This window comes from Rhincodon typus, chromosome 21 (assembly GCF_021869965.1).
Source record: "Rhincodon typus isolate 14 chromosome 21, sRhiTyp1.1, whole genome shotgun sequence".
Classification (NCBI taxonomy): domain Eukaryota; kingdom Metazoa; phylum Chordata; class Chondrichthyes; order Orectolobiformes; family Rhincodontidae; genus Rhincodon; species Rhincodon typus.
Genome location: NC_063352.1, coordinates 11,271,942 through 11,290,668, shown reverse-complemented (window position 1 = coordinate 11,290,668; position 18,727 = coordinate 11,271,942). Strand labels below are relative to the sequence as shown.

The window sequence follows — 18,727 nt, the reverse complement described above, 5'->3', positions numbered from 1 at the left end:
AAATCTTTTCTGCACCCTTTCAGGTTTAACAACATCTTTCCTATAGCAGGGAAACCAGAATTGTATTCCAAAAGTGACCTAAGCAATGTCTTGTACAGCCACAACGTGACTTCTATACTCACTGACCAGTATAGGCAAGTGTACCAAACACCTTCTTCACTACCCTTTCTATCTGTGACTCTACCTTCAAGGAACTATGAACCTGCACCCCAAGATCTCTTTGTTTGGCAATACTCCCCAAGACCCTACCATTAAATGTATAGGTCCTTCCCTGATTTGCCTTAGCAAAATGCAACACCACATTTATCCACATTAAACTTCATTTGCCACTCCTTGGCCCATCTGATCAAAGTCCCGTTGTATTCTTGTGAGAGCCTTCTTCACTACATCACCAATTTTGACATCATCTGCAAACTTACTAACTATGCCTCCAAAATTCATAGCCAAATCAGTTTTATTAATGACAAAAAGCAGCGGACCCAGTACTGATCCTTGTTGCTCATCGCTGGCCACAGGCTTCCAGTCCAAGCACTTGCTATTTTTCAGTTACAATTTCAGTTTTTGCAGCTCAACAAGTGGGAGATGGAATTCTTCATCCCAGCCAGGTTATTTTGAAATAAATGTTTAATAAACCATCATGGAATGAAAGGCTATGCAATGAACAGAAACAAACTCGACAATGTGGAAAGCCGTGGGACAATTCACATAAATATGAAAAAAGTTTGTTCAAAAGTTTTTGTTCAATTTAACATTTATTACAGTCCTACTACAACAACTTCAAAAAAGCTTAACTACAGTTGTTGTATTTTATTGGTAAATAATTTATATTGTAATTTATTCCACAGACCCCAAAGTTCTTCATATTTGAAGAGCATTGCCAAGAGTTTCGTTGCTGGATTTCACCAGTCAATATATTCAACAATGTCTCTGGACCGATAGCCTAAATGGTTAAAAGTGATTGTTTATTCACGTTTCTCTGCCATTTGTGCCAAAGCAGGGGAATGGTGGCAAGTTTTAGTCGCAATAGATTTTGTTTTACAGAAAGGCTTATTTATAATGGCACATGAGCAGAAAGAATATGGGTTAACTATGCAGTACATATTTACAACATCTCTTCGGATACTCCAGGTTGGTGTAAGGATCCCTGGTGTTCCTGTAGACAACTGATCCTCCAGTCTGAACAGCATCAAATGACTTGAGTATTTAAACATAAAATTGTTATAAACTGTTCCTGTGGCTACGTAAATATAACTAAGATGTACTAGACAGAGAAATCAGGTTGAGATACAAGATGAGGCTTACGTCTGCAGAACTAGACAAAACCAGTTTGTACCATCTCTTCGAAAGTTGAGAATAGCACACTTCTATAGATACAGACATTTTCTAATCAACCTTTATTTAATGATGTTATTAAAGACCCTTGGAGTAGGTGGGAATTGAACCAAGCCTCCTGGCTCCGACATAGGAATACTACCACTGCACCACAAGATCCCTCCAACTATGGCTACATCCTGTGACCAAAAGTACCTGCGATATGGAATGGATATGAATATCAGTGGGATGCAGGCAGGATTGAAGACACAATAGGCTGCATTTTATGCTCCCCTGCTGGCAGATTTAAAGGCAGGAGGACATATTCCTCTGTCTACTATTTGTTCTCAACCTGTCTGCATTTTTACTGAAGCAGGGCAGGCTTCAGATAGCCCTTGGACTTTATTGGGCCTTAAACTTGCCCATCAACAGCCAAATAAGGGCCCCATTTTGTTCCTAATAGTATTTCACACAAAGAGAGAGTTGGCTTACTCACTGTCGAAGGCCCAGCATCTTTAGCTACACCGGCTAGCATCAGGAAAGAGATAGGACAGCCTCCTTTTCAGGTGCCTGGGCTGATAGGAGGGACCTAACAGAGGTTATCCCTGTTTAACCCTCTGATTGGTCTCTCAAACCCAGCACCCTCCCAACAAGAACACACGGACACACACACACCCTCCCCAATATCTGCTGGGATTACAAAGAGTCTGGTGGGATGACCTGTAATCCCAGCAGTGGCAACCACTCCTGGCTGGTGCTACTGAGACTATAGAGCTGCAGCCATCCAACTGGACAGCAACACTCTCAGGTAGGACTTCCTTCTGAGACCACGGAGGAGGTCTTAAAGCAATGACATTGCTCCCATTATTAAGTAGCATCTTAATTGTGGGCAGATTCCCCTAAATTTCAGCCGGGGAGGATTGGGAAGTGGGCAGGGATTCGCCAACTTCCGTGTAAGATTCAGGCATTTGGCTCAATCTCAGGATGTCCAAGGTTCCACCAGGCTGACTTCAGTCATGTAATGTAGATATACAGCATTTGCCTGTTCACTATAATTAAAGTATTAATGAGATAAAACATAAGCTCGTATTCCTAAGTATTGTAATTAGTGTGCTAGTCTGTCCGGTTTATTATAATTTTTAGAATGGCTGTAATCAGACAACCTATGTCAGTGCTATTACATTTCATTGGATGCGGGCACCCAGAATGACATATATATTTTAAAACCGAATTAATGTAGAATGAAGGGCAGCATGGTGGCACAGTGTTTAGCAGTGCTACCACCCAGTGCAAGGGACCTGGGTTCAAATCCAGCCTTGGGCAACTGTCTGTTTGGAGTTTACCCATTCTCCCCCTGTCTGTATGTGTTTCCTCCCACAGTCCTAAGATGTGCAGGTTAGGTGGATTGGCCATGATAAATTGTCCAGTGTCCAGGGATGTGCAGACTAGGAGGACTAGCTATGGGAAATGCAGGGTTACAGGGATAGAGTAGTGGGGTAGGCCTGGATGGGATGCTCTTTGGGGGATTGGTGTGGACTGAATGGGCCAAATGGCCTGCTTCTACACTATAGATATCCTGTGTAAGATACAAAAGTAAGGCATTCAGCCCATGTAGTCCACATAACAATTATGTCCCACTCAAACCTTTTCTTATCTACTGCACCAATTTTTCTCATTATTTTCACAATTAAGCAATGTCTTCACCAAACATTTTTGGGTTCTCAAAACAAGGAAGTAGGAAATATTTTTTAGAAAGAGAAAACATTCTTGCTTTAGTGTTACTGCAGTGACAAGTGGATAGCCGAGATCGATTAAAGGAGAAGGATGTTACATCAAATGGGAGCTCTGAGGGAGGGGACCGTAAATCATTGAATATCTCTGAGTAGAAGATTTACTGCAAGTCTGCTAAAATACATAATATTTTTGATGGTGGCAAGACAGGTGGAAAGGACAATGTACCATAAATCAACATTTCCTTGCCATTTCTAGTTGAGAGAGATAATGATTTAACCAGGGGAGTTAAAATGTATACGAAAAGTGCAAGGTTATTACATATTGCAAAGGTGGCAAGGGTACAAATGACAAATCTCCAGTTGGTCTTTCATTAAAAGGCCCGAGAATAGAAACAGCTCCCCTAGAACTCTTGTGGTGAAGTGAGAGTTGTCCTTCCTCTTGATCAAGATATGAATTTTCTAATCAACCTGTTCAGAAATGTTATGACACACTTCTGGAGCAGGTCGGACTTGAATCTTGGCCTTTTGGCTTAGAAGTAAGGATGGTACCAATATGTCACAAGAGCCTCCACAGCATGCCTAAACAGGTTGATTAAATGTGCCCAGAAGTAGTTTCACCATACAATTGGAAGGAATTCCTTGTTTAACCCTAGTCTGAGTTAAGGGGAGAGTTAATAGTTCTCCATTAAACAATTCGGCTGCATAATGACATAATTAACAAACCTCTATGATGCAGTGATAGCATCCCTACCTCTGGGCCAGGAGAGCTGTGTTCAACTTCCACCTGTTCCAAAGGTGTGCAATAATAGGTCACAAGAGGTTGACTAAAATTATCTCCATGAAATTCACTGATTGGAAAAGGAAACATACAAAGACAGCTGGAAGGCAGCATGAAAACATTCTAAATTGACCAATTAAACATGTTAAATTGTAAAATTTGGTATGAATTGTGCTACATAAACCAATTTTCCAAACGTCTACAATTTTCAGTGATTAAAATTTATCAGAGTTTCCTGTTCAATTGGCTAAGGAAATTTTCTGCACATTATAACATCCAAGTGTTTGAAAATAATCGTCTTGGGCCTGGGCAATTCATCTCGAAGTAGGGAACAAGGGATTAAATTTGGTTGGCTTTAATGTTTCTGCAGTTGGGAGAAAAACTCAGAATGACGTCTAATATAATTGCATTTACGCAATGAGAATCTGATCTGATAATGTGCTTCAGTCAGAAATGATTTAATGAGGAAATATATATATATACATACAAACACAGACAATAATAATAATGAATGTAGAAATTTGAGAAAGAATGCTGATTTTAATTTTAGAATAGTTTAGTTTCTAGATACCTGGGGTTGAATGCAGGTCTCCAATGAATCTGTTGAGTAGGATTCAAGTATACGGGGATAATTACAGAGAGCTAGCCTTTCACAGTTAATGTCAAATTCGTGGAAAGTGGGAATTTTCTCTCCAAAAAGATGCTGAAGCTGGAGATCAACTAGAAATTTCAAATCAGAGATTGGTAAGACATTTGTTAGGCAGGATATTAATGATTATGAAATCAAGGCAGGTATGCAGAAGTTCAGATCAGCTGGATATGAAGAGCTGAATTGCTTTCTCCTGTTCCCATGTATATGGTCTAGTTTGTGAACAAGCCTACTTGCACATGGTGGAACACAGTCTCATTCTGTGTGGCAGACCATAAATAATACGAGTACCTTTTATTGCTGTTGCACAGTGTCAGTAAAAATGCTATGTTATTTTACTAATCACAACATTCATTTCCCAATAACTGCTCAGAAAATTCTTGGTGACTTCAGGGGTGACTTCCACTTCAGGGTTGAGGATCCTGTGCAATTACCAAGGAAGTTACTGATGGATAACATCAGCACTGACTGCTCTTGGTACTTCAGTTCCAACCAATTTTCGGAGGCGTGTAATTTCCTGCTTGTACCTGCATTATTTAACAAAATGGTGATTAAATTTTGAAAACCCTGCATTTATATAGCACCTTTCACAAAGACTGGACGAGTGCAGATACCTTGATTAACCTTGGGGCCAGGGGGCCAAGTCAGAAGCTTATTCGAAGTTCTGTATGAGTTTGAACATCCAGACACCATAGGAAGAAGCACCTTGGCTTCCTGGGCAGAATTACAGACTGTAGGAGTCAGAGAGATTAAAGTATTTGGGGGATGAGGGAGGGAGTGGAGGAATTAGACCCACAACAGGTTCTGCTATATCAGCAGAAGAAAAGGATTGCTTTTGTGTTACCTAACAAGTGGAGGCCTGTTTAGAACAGAATCTACACTCAAGGAAACAAGGATTGTGAAAAGTTAGAGACCACAGAATCAAGACAGGGAATCTTACAATGCGGAGTCTATATTATTAAGCTCAAAGGGTTCAGTGAAGACGTGGTTGAGAAACACATAGGTAGACTCACCTTGGTGAGTTAATGCCTGCTAATGCCTGGAGGAGATGCACTTTAAGCTTAAGACTACATGACTACAGAGTGCAGAATAATGTCTAAGCATGGTATGGGGTTTCCATTGTGTTCAGAAGTTAAAGGAGGGCTATCTGTCTGTACTGTAGTTCTGTGTATTTGTCGCCTACAAAGTAATGTTTAATTGATGTTGACTTTAGGTGCTTAAAACTCAAAGTCTTAAAACTCAAAACTTTGTGTAATTCTTTGTGTAGGTCATTGGGAAATCAACATCTCTATTTAAAAGTTATTGGTCTCTACATACCAGTGTGAATGCAGCAAACCGCTGCTAATCCACCAATTTACAGCATTTATTGTGCAAAATTGACAATATATTTAATTCTTTAAGACGCTATTTTAAGAAAGTAAAGTGTGAATTTCCCTAACCAATAGTTTCTTGACCTCACCAATCTGTAATTCCCTGGTCTATCTCTACCACCCTTCTGAAACAGTGGAACTGCATTAGCTGTCCTCCAGTCCTCTGGCACCTCCACTATGACCAGAGAGGAATTTAAAAAATTGGGTCAGATGCCCTGTAATTTCCTCTCTTACCTCCCAAATTAGTACTTATATACATTTAATTGCCTAGGACAAATAAACTTTTCTACTGTGATCAGAGACTCACCAGTGGTTGATGAATGGACATTAAGAGTAGCTACATAGAAAAGTCTTTGTTGGTGACAAGTAAATTGGCATCAGTCAGAGGCTGGCTTTAAAACATAGATGAGAGATGTGCAGGCCCTAATTCAAATGAAAGTCTGAATTTTGTGCTGCCTGACCTCACCTGCCCAGGTGCTTATCCACATATTCCTGCAGTTCAGCCAATTGCTCCTCAGCAACTGTGACACGTGAGATCAACTGAGCACGTTCATGTTCCAACTCCTCCTGTGGGTAAAAGCCAGTATTAATAGATTAACAGCTCCCAATCTCTTGACTATCTACCTGGCACACATGAAGCCGTTCATTTTGTTACTTAGTGCCATTTAGAAGTTCAGGTGTGCTGTACTACAAGGCCTCCCAAAGTCGCTTCGGGAAAGGAGGTGCTGGTGAAGTGATAATGTTACTAGACTAGTAACTAAAAGTCTGGAAGGGCTCTTGTAGCACAGTGGCAATGTCCCTACCTCTGAGGCAGGAGACCTGGCTTCAAGTCCCACCTGCTCCAGAAGCGTGTGAAAACATCTGGACAAGTTGATTCAAAATATCGTGTCCATTCAGGAAGGGCCGCTGTGGCACAATATCCCTAAATCTGGGTCAGGAAGCCTGTGTTCAAGCCCTAACTGCTCTAGAAGTGTCTAACAACATCTCTGAACAGGTTGAAGAGAAAGTATATCTGAAGCTCAGAAGGGGCATTGACCAGTGTGAATGTTACTGAACTGGTCAATGATTGTGTTGATAGAAATCAAATAATCCATTCAGGAAGGCCTCTTGTGGCAGTGATAGTGTGCCTACCTCTGAGCCAGGAGGCCTAGATTCAAGTCTCAAATCAAGGTTGGCTAGGTAGAATCTTGTGAATGTATGTTAGCTTGGTTATCATGGTCAGGTATGCCTCAGGGTTTCTGTGTACAACTAATTGCATTATTTACAATGTATCGACTGATGGTTCTACAGTTGCCCATGTGTATACTACTTTCTTGTTTTGATAAATGCAATACACTTGCCCGTATGTTTTTACTTTCCAGCAACTGTGACTTCATGGTCATCAATGCCTCAGAAATTTCCTCCCTTGTCTTATTCATCATTGAGACAGATACAGTCTATTCATGATTTGTTTAAAGTCCTTTTAAGATGTCTCGGATTTCTATCTCCATTGATTTTATTTTATCTCTGTCTGAGAAGGACATGTTGTCTTCCATTATGGGTAGTAGTCATTTAGAAAATGAGTTCATCTTCCATTTTCACTTCATCTTTTTCATGGGATGTGGGTGTCACTGTCTAGTGTCAGCTTTGATCACCCATTCTGAACTGGCCAGAGGGCAGTGAGAGTCAGCCACATTGCTGTGGATCTGGAGTCACATGCAGGTTAGATCACGTAAGGCAGATTTGTTTGTCTGAAGGTTCACCATTAAAGTTATCTTTTTAATTCCAGATTGGTACTGAATTCAAATTTCTCTATATACAATGGTGGGATTTAAACCCCTGACCCCATAATATTAGTCAGGGATTCTTGTTAACTAGTCCAGTGACATTACAACTACACTACCACCTCACTATCTGTTGACCCTGCCCTATTAGAGTTCAGGAAAATGCTGTCATTTAGCCTTGTTGCTATTCTTCACGACCTCCTTCCCCCAAACTTCAGAACAGTTGGGACTTGAACCTGGGCTTTCTGGTCTAGAGGTAGGGACATTACCACTGCACTACAAAAGCCCCTGACCCCTTTAGTTTTATGATAGGCCTATAATCTAAACAACTTGGGTTCTCTCAGTTTCTCCCCATTGAAATAACTTTTCAATTCTCTCGTACTCTTCCCATCTCTTCATAGATACATTTGTTCCCCTTCTTACTCTAATCTCCATTTCTCCTGAACCTTTCTAGTATTTTGGCAGGTGTCCCAGGGTGTAAATGCCTACATTAAGTGCTTGCAGAGTTTGTCCCTTTCCACGGAATCAGCAGTTCACTTCCCCTCTATCCCATCAGGGAGCAGCTTGTGGAGCTGATGGTAGCAGTGGGTGGGAGGAGGAGTCGCAGCCTCTGATTGACTGGCAGCTCTTGGCAGGTGCGGCCTTTTGTCCATATTTGTTCAGGGCACCTGGGTCGGCATTTATTGCCCTGTCCTTAAATGTCCTCCAGCCATCCACTGCGTCTTGTACCACTCAGGCCCTGGACAAGCCAATGATGGGCCATCGCCAGGAGGCAAGGAACCTGGTGCCTGTGGAGAGCTGCCAGCTAATTAGAGGCTAACAGTGCCACTGGGGAGGGTTAGTGCCACTGCCAATACTACACCTGAGATCGAGGAGGGATTGGAGTTTAAAGGTAGGAAGGAGGTTGTAATGTGTGGGAGTCACCGGGATTGGTAACAAGGGAAGGGGCTTGTTCTCAGCAGACCAACCCTTCCCTGAAGCTGACTCAGGCTCTCTACTATTGAACAAGGGACTATCCCCACTGCAAGCCCATGACCCCATGCCCACAAGCTAATCTGTCGTGGTTAGCTTTGCAGGGATTCCTGCATTTCTGATCAGTCGTCCACACCATCCCAGCTCAATATCAGCAGCAGCAGGACGAGCAACTGAAATGAACATTAATCACCTTCCTAATACAGATTTGAGTGGGATGGAGGCCAGCAAGTGCTGGCTTCCCACCTTCCACATTCCCGCCTGATTAAATGCCCGCATGATCAAACTTACCACAGGGAAAAGCACAAGATTCCACTGCCACTTCAGTTATGTCTTTTTTGTACCCATGCAACTTAACATCGTACTTCCATCTTCAAGAGGCTTGAAGGTTGGTGCAAGTCTTGATTATGCTTGATCTTTTGAAATCTTTTCAGTACTTACATTATGGCTTTGCATGATATTAATCTTCAGATTAAATTACAATCTTCAAATTAAATTCAAATTAAATTTCCTTGGAACCATGTTGGATACACCCATATTCTTAGTGTCAAGTAGGATTAAAATGTGTAGATTGTGAGAGCAGATCATTTTAGATAGGCCCCACTATAGCACTTATAACAATTAGCAACAACAACGTTAGTCATAAGGACATACAAACAAGGTAAATCAGGGCTATTAAGTCCCTTGAAGCTGGTTTACCATCTAATAAGACTATGCTCTGATTGGGACCATAAATCCACAGTCTGACCTCCCCTGATAACTGACTCCCTTCTCAATCAAGAATCTGTCTGCTTGTCTAGTCTTGGCTGGAGAAGGTTAAAGGACAAACTGAGGCAAAGAGAATCAAATATCGACAAGAATTCATTTGAACTCCCATTTTACAAGGACCCTCTCTCCACCATTCTCTGAGTAAGAGAATTCCAAAGACTGAAGACCCTCTGTGAGAAAAGAAATTCTCCTCATATCCATCTTAAATGGAAGTCCCCTTATTTTTTAAACTATAACTGCAGTTCTAGTCCCTCCCACAAGAGGAAACATCCAGTATCCACTCAGTCAAGTCCCCTCAGGATTTTATTTATTTCAATAAGACCATCTCTCATACTTCTAAGCACAACCAGTTCAACCATTTCTTATAAGATGTCCCTAACAACCTTAAATCCCTTAAAACAGTTGAGTGAGCTTTCTCTGAACTGTTTGTAATGCACTTTTCTGTGGTAAGGGGTCAAGTCAACACAGACAATTGGTTAGTTGCATTTTCAATCTAGGAGGAGCCTGATTCAAATTGCAATATAACATGGGTTTGATCAAATTCTATAATCAGTAATATTACAGACCTGTGTAGTAAATGTGAACTCTTTTAGCTGTTTCCTTAGTTCACTCCAGTTTTCACTACTTGCTTTCTCACCAGTCTCCAGGCTGAAATAATTAAAAGCAGTAATTTAGGTCTCCTCATTTCAGCAATTTGGTGGTATAGAATTTAAGTATTTGACACCTTTTGTCAAAATCTTTTGTCTTGAGCTCATCAGGACATTTTGCTAGAATACAAATTCAAAAGAAAGATTAACATTTATACAAATGAGAGGAGGGTGCTCATTGGTTGGCATTTCTTAGAATAAAATACCTATAGGTGGAAACAGGCCATTCGGCCCAACACATCCACACCGACTCTCCAAAGAGCATCCTACATAGACCCAATTCCCTATCCTATCCCTGTAACCCTGCATTTCCCATGGCTAATGCACCTAACCTATGCATCCCTGGGTAATTTAGCATGGCTAATCCACCTAACCTGCGCATCTTTGGACTTTGACTAGTCAAGGTATTATCATGAAGAATTTAACCAGCAATTGTGTCACAGTTTTTGTGGAGTCAAACAGGTGCACTGTGTGTACACATTCTTTCTGTCAGCAAAGAACAGGCTCTCAACAAAATGGGTGACATCCATTGATAGTTAATTTCTCAAGGTTTTGCCCTGACCAATCAAGAGACAACCTGCCTGGTTTAAAATGTAATAAAGACATGTTAAAATGTCTGTTAACTGTCAATCGGCATTCTCCGTGGCAATCAGAATTGACATGCCAACCAATCAGCACCCTCCTCTCTTGCAGTTTTCACCTTGAATTGATATCCTTGCAAAATGTCCTGATGAGTGCAACATCAAAAACTTCAACAAAATATTGACAAGTTTTTCAGCAATACTCGAGCTTCTGATTTTATTATTCAGAATACAATCACAGAAAAGGGAGAAGTTTCTCAACTAGAAAAAATTCTAAATCCAATGGTACTATCCTGCCTTTATCCCACCACATTGGATCTTCCTCTGTTTTGAGTTTTGACCTACTCATCCTTTCAGTAATGCAATGATGTCTGCCTCAATTGCTCTCTGAGACTCGAAAACCCTCAAGAAAGAATGTACTGAACTCTGTCCTCACCTTCTGGTGACATTTTACATTGACAATGTTTGCTACTGATCCATTCGAGGGGAATTCGCCTTTTTGGCTATCCCCTTTTCCTAACCCTTCATCATTAAAAAAAAAGCTCTATTCATTTTCCCTCGACCTTCTCTGATCCGATTGAAACATTCCAGTGGGTCAAATTACTGCATTCTCTGTTTCATTTTGGCTCTAGTGTCCTTTCTCTGGTGGATGTCCAAAACTGTATATCGCACACTAACTGTGGTGAGCACAATAGTTAACGCACCGTACATATCAACACTAGGCATTTCGCCGGGCTTATTCTCTTGAAGTGAGGGAAAGGGAAAATAGAGTGGGAACGCACCATCCAGCAGATATGTGCAAAGTGGCATTAGCTAAGACTACTGCTGGTCACAGGAAACAAAGGAATACCATACATTAAACCAAAACAACGAACTGCGGATGCCGGAAATCAGAAACTAAAACAGAAATTGCTGGGAAAACTCAGCAAATGGAGAGAAAGCAGTTTTGGTTAGTACAATACCATCAATCAGACAAAGAATTAGAGCAATACTCACAGCGAGGAAGATATGACTGGTGCACTCCGAACCAGTCTTACCTGCAAAAGAAATGCAAATTAAGATGGTGCAATTACAATGAAGTATATTTTGAAGGGTTACATTGTAAGCTTGATATTCCAATAAGCAAAACAGAACTCAAATGTATAGATGATGCACCCCCTTGCATGTGTCCATCAATGAATTAACCATTTTGGATGTGATCCCATTTGTTACCACTCAAAATGGCTGCTGAATGCCACAGCGATGCCTTTGCAAGCACTTCCTATGATACTGACATTTCATTCAACCACCACTTCGTGTCTAACTATTTCAAAATTTGCAGCTGCTGATGGCTCACAGTAACGTTTTTTAAAAAAAAAATCTGAGCTGCCAACTGGAATACGGAACACCCTTTTCGTTCATATCACATAGAACCTCGAATCTTGGCATCATCACAGCCATTCAGCCTGTCACATTCATGCCAGCTCATTTGCAAGACCCACCCAGTTGGTCACAACCCCTTGCCCTTTCCCTGTAACCCCACTCATCAAAGAGTTCAGTGGAATGGTGAGACTTTATAGCTCTCGGCTTAAACAGATTCTCTCCACATCCCTCACCTTCTCCTGAAGGTCTTGGAGCTTTGCCTCCAGATGGGCTTTGTCCTCCCGAAGCCTGTTGAGCTCCTGGCTCTGCTTGGACAACAGTTCACTGTCAGTGATCACAAAGGTTACTTCAGAGGGGCCGGGGTCCATATCCTTGATGCCTGATGATAGAATCTGCTCCCGCTGCATTCTGTGCCAAGTAAAAACACGCACACTCTCACAGACATGTTACTCCTCAAATGTATCCCCCCACCCTGGCACCAGCATCATGGAATGGGATTCCTTCCATTGCTGAGTGTCTTCCCCACCCCTGGTTCACATGGAATAACCATCAATGCACGCACCACCCCATCATTTTCAGGAAGGAAGACAAGGGGAGACAATTAAGGGACAAACGAACCATCCTGCCAGTGAAAACAGACTGAAAGTATGCCCATGTGTCTAATAAACCTTGAAGACTTTGTACACTGATGGGACAATGAGGCAGGTGGATGGGGTGGTGAACAATGGAGTAACAAAGAGATTGAGAGTTTGTACGTCGTGCCTAAGTTTCTAATTGGAGAAGGCAGTGTTAGGAAGTCATTCTGTCAATTAGAAGGCTGAGCTATGAATTTAGTACACTGTGACTCTTGCAAAGACACTCATGATGCTGACACATTTAATTATCCTGACACTTATTTGAGGGTGACGCATGCCTCTTGCCCAAAGATAGAGGGAAAAAAGCTACTCAGCATCATCCTGAGGTCGAGGCTGGGCCACATCCACTCTTGAGAGCAGCACTTGCTGTGAAACATTAACAATCATTGCTCCCTGCTCAGAGTCCAGTGGGCTCCACTAAATTACACTCATTCTTTCAAAAAAGTCTTTGTAATATTGTGTGACATTGTTAAAAACAAAGTTAAAATTAAATTGACTCTTGGCTCACTCAATAACATTAAAGTGCTGCAGCATATACTTTAGCTTCCATTTGTGTCAGTTCCCAACACCTAGGAGAGATGTCATCTTTCTGAGTGTTATTGCTAACTTGCCTAGGCACTGTCCAATGTCCGTCTCATGAGAAGCAAAACCAAAAGCCCAAGCATTCCCAAAAGCAACAGTGAAAGATTTCCTCATCAGGTCATTCTGCACATCTCTATCATTATAAAGGCAAAGTACTGAGGATGCTGGAAATCTGAAATAAACACAGAACATGCTAGAGAAACTCAGCAGTTATTGCAGAATACATAGATAGACAAAGAGAGTTAACATTTTGAGTCTGGTATGACTCTTAGTGTCATAGAGTTGTACAGCACAGCAACAGACCCTTTGGTCCAACTCATCCATGCTGACCAGATACTCTAAATAAACCTAGTCAAATTTGTCAGCATTTAGCCCATATCCCTCTAAACCCTTCCTATTCATGTACCCATCCAGATGCCTTTTAAATGTTGTAATTGTACCCAGCTCCACCACTTCCTATGGCATCTCACTCCATACACGCATCACCCTCTGCGTGAAAAAGTTGCCCCTCAGGTCCCTTTTATATCCTTTCCCCTCCCACCTTAAACCTATGCTGTCTAGTTTTGGACTCCCCTAACCTATAGGTTATTTACCATATCCATGCCCCTAATGATTTTAGAAACCTCTATAAGGTCATCCCTCAGCCTCCAATGCTCCAGGAAAAATAGCTCCAGCCTATTCAGCTTCTCCCTACAGCTCAAACCCTCCAACCCTGGCAACATCCTCGTAAATCTTTTCTTCACCCTTTCAAGTTTAACAACATCTTTCTGATAGCAAGGAGACCAGAATTGAACACAGCATTCTTCTTCAGAACTGAAGAGTCAAATCAGACTTGAAACATCCACCCTGTTTCTTTCTCCACAGATGCTATCAGACCTACTGAGTTTCTCCAGCATTCTCTATGCTTTCTACCTTTATATATCCTAGCCGCATTCACATTTATGACAGTCACAATTCAATCACTTCTGAGCGATTTTGTTTTAACATGGTTCCAAGACTCGTTCAACAATCTGAGATGTAGAATTTCTCCATCACCTGGAATTAAGGTTACAATGGGGTCAGACTGTAGTCGTATTTGCTATTACTAACTTCCCATCCCTATTCATACAGTCAGTGGTGACATGATTTCTTTGCTGAATGCAATCAGAAAATAATCCCATCAGGGGCAATGACAGTGCAAACCTTTCTCCATTTATCCACTATTTTGAAGATTATTTCAAGACTAGGGTCCTCATTTTTAAGGTGAGAAGAGAGGGATTTAAAAAGGCATGAGAGGCAATTTTTGTTTTACACAGAGGGCGGTTTGCCTGTGAAATGAACTTCCTGAGGAAGTGGTGGGATGCGGGCATAGTTACAACGTTTAAAAGACACTTAGATAAGGAAAGGTTTGGAGGGACATTGCCCAGGAACAGGCAGGTGTAACTAGTTTAGTTGGGATTATGGTCGGCATGGACTGTCTAGACATAATGGTCTGTTTCCATACTGTATGCCAAAGAGCAAAAGGAATGAGGGCAAGATCAGGTTTACGTACAACAACTCAATAGCTTACTGAGCTGTGCACGGCAGAGAAGGTGTGGTGGATGGGCTATTAATGTGCCCACTATCATTGAGATGCGGTGTGACAGAAGAAGCTAGGTCAGCATTGCACATGAGAATGCCTGACAATAGTGCACACCCTCAAAAAGAATAAATTGAGCAACTGGTCATGGCACGTTATATCTCCAAATTTTTCTCATGTTCTCAAATGCTAGCCCAGACTCAAGGCTGAATTACTGTACAACCGTGATGAGAATACTCAGCTAGATTTTTCGTTTACCTGTACGCAATCAAAAGGTGTTCGTGCTTCTTGACTACATTCTGCATCCGTTTCTTGTAGTTTCTAGCTGCAGCCGCCAGTTGTTCTTCCCGTGATCTGTAGGCAGATCGAATATCCTTTAGCATGCTGTCCACAAATCTCTTCAAGTAAGGCTGGTCAGGAGAGGGCTGTGTGTGGTCACTGCCGGATTTCACTGTGTTATCCACATATTCCTTACACAGAACAACAACACCGTTACTGTATTTCTCAGCCACGTCAAGCATCTACTTGCACATTCGATTCACTGGAATGCTGAACATTAAAAGTTTGCGCTTAACCGGTAACTATTCACTCACAGTAACGTCTCCAATGTAACGGACAAGCCGCATGCGATATTCCTCGTTCAGTTCTTTCAGTTGGAGCTGTAACTGAGAGTTCTCAGTTTCAACCTCCTTCAGCTGACTCTGCGAACCGAGCAGCGCCTATTGGGGATTCCAAAATGGTACTAATGTAAGCACATGTGCCTGATTACAGAGATTATTTCATTCAACAATAATGGTTTTGCTTCACAGTGAGAAAGATTTGAGTTCATGTCTTTGGTAAGTGAGAACAAATTCCAGAACACATACATTTTACATATCCAATTGTGTGTATTCGTATGTAGAAGTACAGAATAAGAGAACAGTTTCTTATCAATTGATGAACAAAAGAAAGAAATGTTACCTAGCTATAATTTTGAAAGGTAGAGATAACACATCGTGGAGCTGGAGGAAGACAGCAGGCCAGGCAGCATCAGAGGAGCAGAAAACATTTTCTGAAGAAGGGTCCCCACCCAAAACATCAGCTTTCCTGCTCCTCTGATGCTGCCTGGCCTGCTGTGTTCCTCCAGCTCCACACTGTATTATCTCTGACTCCAGCATCTGCAGTTCTTACTATTTCATTTTAAAAAGGTAGTTGCTTCAATAAAAGGCTACTATTGAGAACTGGGTCTCAAAACTGCCATTTAAAGCCAGGCTTCATTTGAGTGAGACTTTTCACAGCAAGAGATTGGCTGTTTGTGAACATAAGGGATGCAATTACATAAACTTTTACAGTACAGTCTGAGACCCTTCAGCTCTGCAAGGTTATACCTTATCCTGCTTTCTTTCTCACATATACCCTCAACCAACCTCTATCTCAGTCAGCTAGAGGGCTAGTCTGAGGTGCAGAGTGATGCCAACAGCGTGGGTTCAATTCCTGCACTGGCTGAGGTCAACCTGAAGATTCCTTGCTCCTGATATTCCTCCTTGCCTCAGGCAGGGTAACCCTCAGAGAGAAAGAATTGCCTCTCTCCAATGAGAGAGTGGAACTATGGTGACTTATAATGCATCTGCACTGGCCACCTCTCAGCCTCTCTTGTGGTTCTGAGTTCCACATTCTAAGCACTCTCTGAGCAAAGAATTTGCTGCTCAATTTCTTGTTAGCTTTCCTAGCAATTACTTTGCTTTTAATGGCATTTGGTTTTGGAATATTCACAAGTGGAAACATATCTATGAATATTGTCTATTACAAGGGCAATTATGACCTCACCAGTAAACACATGTCCTGAGAACAAATAAAAACTTTTTAAGCTGTACAAGTATCTGTTGGAATGGTATTCATGTCAGTCTCATGGGTCTCAATGGACTACACAGTGACAGATAGCAATAATATAAACTAGGAATCGATGTTATTCATTCCAGTGAGAGTGCTTGATAACTCAAAATTGTAGTGATTGGAACCAGGGCTAGGTGGATCTCATTAACTATGAGACCCTTGATTGGGGTTATTAACCTGGGTCAATCAGGGAGCCCTGGCTGGCAGATATAAACAGGAGATTACATAGAATCCCTACAAGTGTGGAAACAGACCCTTTGGCCCAACAAGTCCACACTGACCCTCAGAGCATCCCACCCAGACCCATCCCCCTATTGCCCACCTAGTCTATGCATCCCTGAATGCTATGGGCAATTTAGCATGACCAATCCACCTAACCTGCACATCTTTGGACTGTGGGAGGAAACCAGAGCATCCGGAGGAAACCCACGCAGACACGGGGAGAATGTGCAAACTCCACACAGACAGTTGCTCAAAGGTGAAATCGAACCCGGGTCCCTGGCACTGTGAGGCAGCAGTGCTAACCACTGTGCCACCATGCCACCCCTAGATTCAGAGAGTCACCTTGATCTAGGAACTGGCTCTGAGCGGGCTGGTCAGAGCCTGTGTACTGTGCACATGTAAATAAAGGGTGACTTGGTGATGGGATATCGCCTCAGTGCTGTTACCTCAAGAATGCTACAGTTTCCTATATTCATCTGAGTCTGAGTGTATTTAATTTAGAATCCAAAAATGACCAGACATTTCCAAAACAAAATGTCACAGGGCATCTGATTGTTCCACCTTTCTCCATATTACACATGATCAGAAAAGACAAATTTCAGTACAGTTTTGAAGTGGGAACAATACAAGTATGTAGCAAGTGCTGAAAGGGTTAACAGTGAGTGGAAAAGGTACCAGACAGTTAGTAATAAGGGAAACAAGGGCAAATGGGCCTTCTGATGACTGCAGCAGGCACCAGTATGGAATACAGGTGCAGACAGAGTTCACAAAGAATAATGTGCTGTAACCTCGTGATAATAGATGTTACCTGCATAGTACAGATATCCTGTTACATGTATGCATGTACAAGCTGAATTGGTCAAGGCCCTTGCTTTGCCTTTTAAATTGGCAGATAAGTGAATGTGCACTCTAATGTAATGAATGGTGCACAACAGAAGGGGTAATAATATGAATAAAAAGGTATATAAAACATTCGTAGCTTTTATATCATTGGAAAAGTTTCCTCATGTTCCATTGAGAATGATTCCCCACTGGTGTTAAAAAAAACTGCTAGAAATATTAACCAGAATTTTGTGTGGAGTGTCTATTTAAAATATGCCACAACATGCTCTCCCATTAATCTTATTTCTTACCACTGTTTGCTCTGCGAGTTTGTGTTGGGTGTTTCGAATAGCTCTTTTGGCCTCTTGAAGTTCTTTACCCATTTTTGCTCTAAAACAGAGGTTTTAATAGTTTAAAGAAAAACTTATAGTTAATTAGTGGAAATATCATTTGCAAGTACTATACTAACAATATCTTATGTTCAGTGTCTCCAAGTGGAGTAATATCAAACTTAATAAATGTTGTAGAAATATGTTGTCATAGCAATTAGAAGAATTTTTTAATTGTTCAAACATGGAGCTATGTTAATCCAACCTTCCTCCAGTCTATACAGAGAGAGGAACTGACTGAGTGGCGTTGTCGCTGGACTATTACTCCAGGAATCCAGGTAGTATTATAGAGACCAAAGTTTGAATCCTGCCATGACACATGGTGGAATCTGATCTCAATAAGAGTCTGGAATTAATCGTGAAGCTGTTGGCAATTGTTGGGGAAAACCCTATCCAGTTCAGTAATGTCCTTTAGGGAAGGAACCTACTGTCCTTATCTGGTCTGGCCTACATGAAACCAGACAGATCGCCTGGCAGAAACAGCCCTGTCGACCTGCACAGCAACAGCAATCTACAAAATATACTGCAGAAATTCACCCAAGATTGTCAGACAGTACCTTTCAAACTCATAACCACTTCCATCTAGAAGGACAAGGGCAGTGGATACATGGGAACACCACCATCTGCAATGTTCCCCTCCAATCCACTCATCCATCCTGACTTGGAAAATATTGCTTTTCCTTCATTGGTGCTGGGCTGAAATCCTGGAATTC

General features: G+C 41.6%; 1 protein-coding gene across 1 annotated transcript; it reads right to left on the bottom strand.

Annotated features, from left to right (window-relative positions):
• Positions 1–2,818: 2,818 nt before the first annotated feature.
• LOC125485632 (coiled-coil domain-containing protein 78-like) lies at positions 2,819–18,009 on the bottom strand. The gene is made up of 8 exons (XM_048609256.1): positions 17,937–18,009; positions 15,303–15,428; positions 14,968–15,179; positions 12,168–12,342; positions 11,569–11,609; positions 9,911–9,992; positions 6,308–6,408; positions 2,819–4,998 (listed from the first exon to the last, which is right to left on the bottom strand). The coding sequence occupies exons 1-8, from the start codon at positions 18,006–18,008 to the stop codon at positions 4,914–4,916; spliced, it is 894 nt and encodes a 297-aa protein (XP_048465213.1). The 5' UTR covers position 18,009; the 3' UTR covers positions 2,819–4,913.
• Positions 18,010–18,727: the final 718 nt, after the last annotated feature.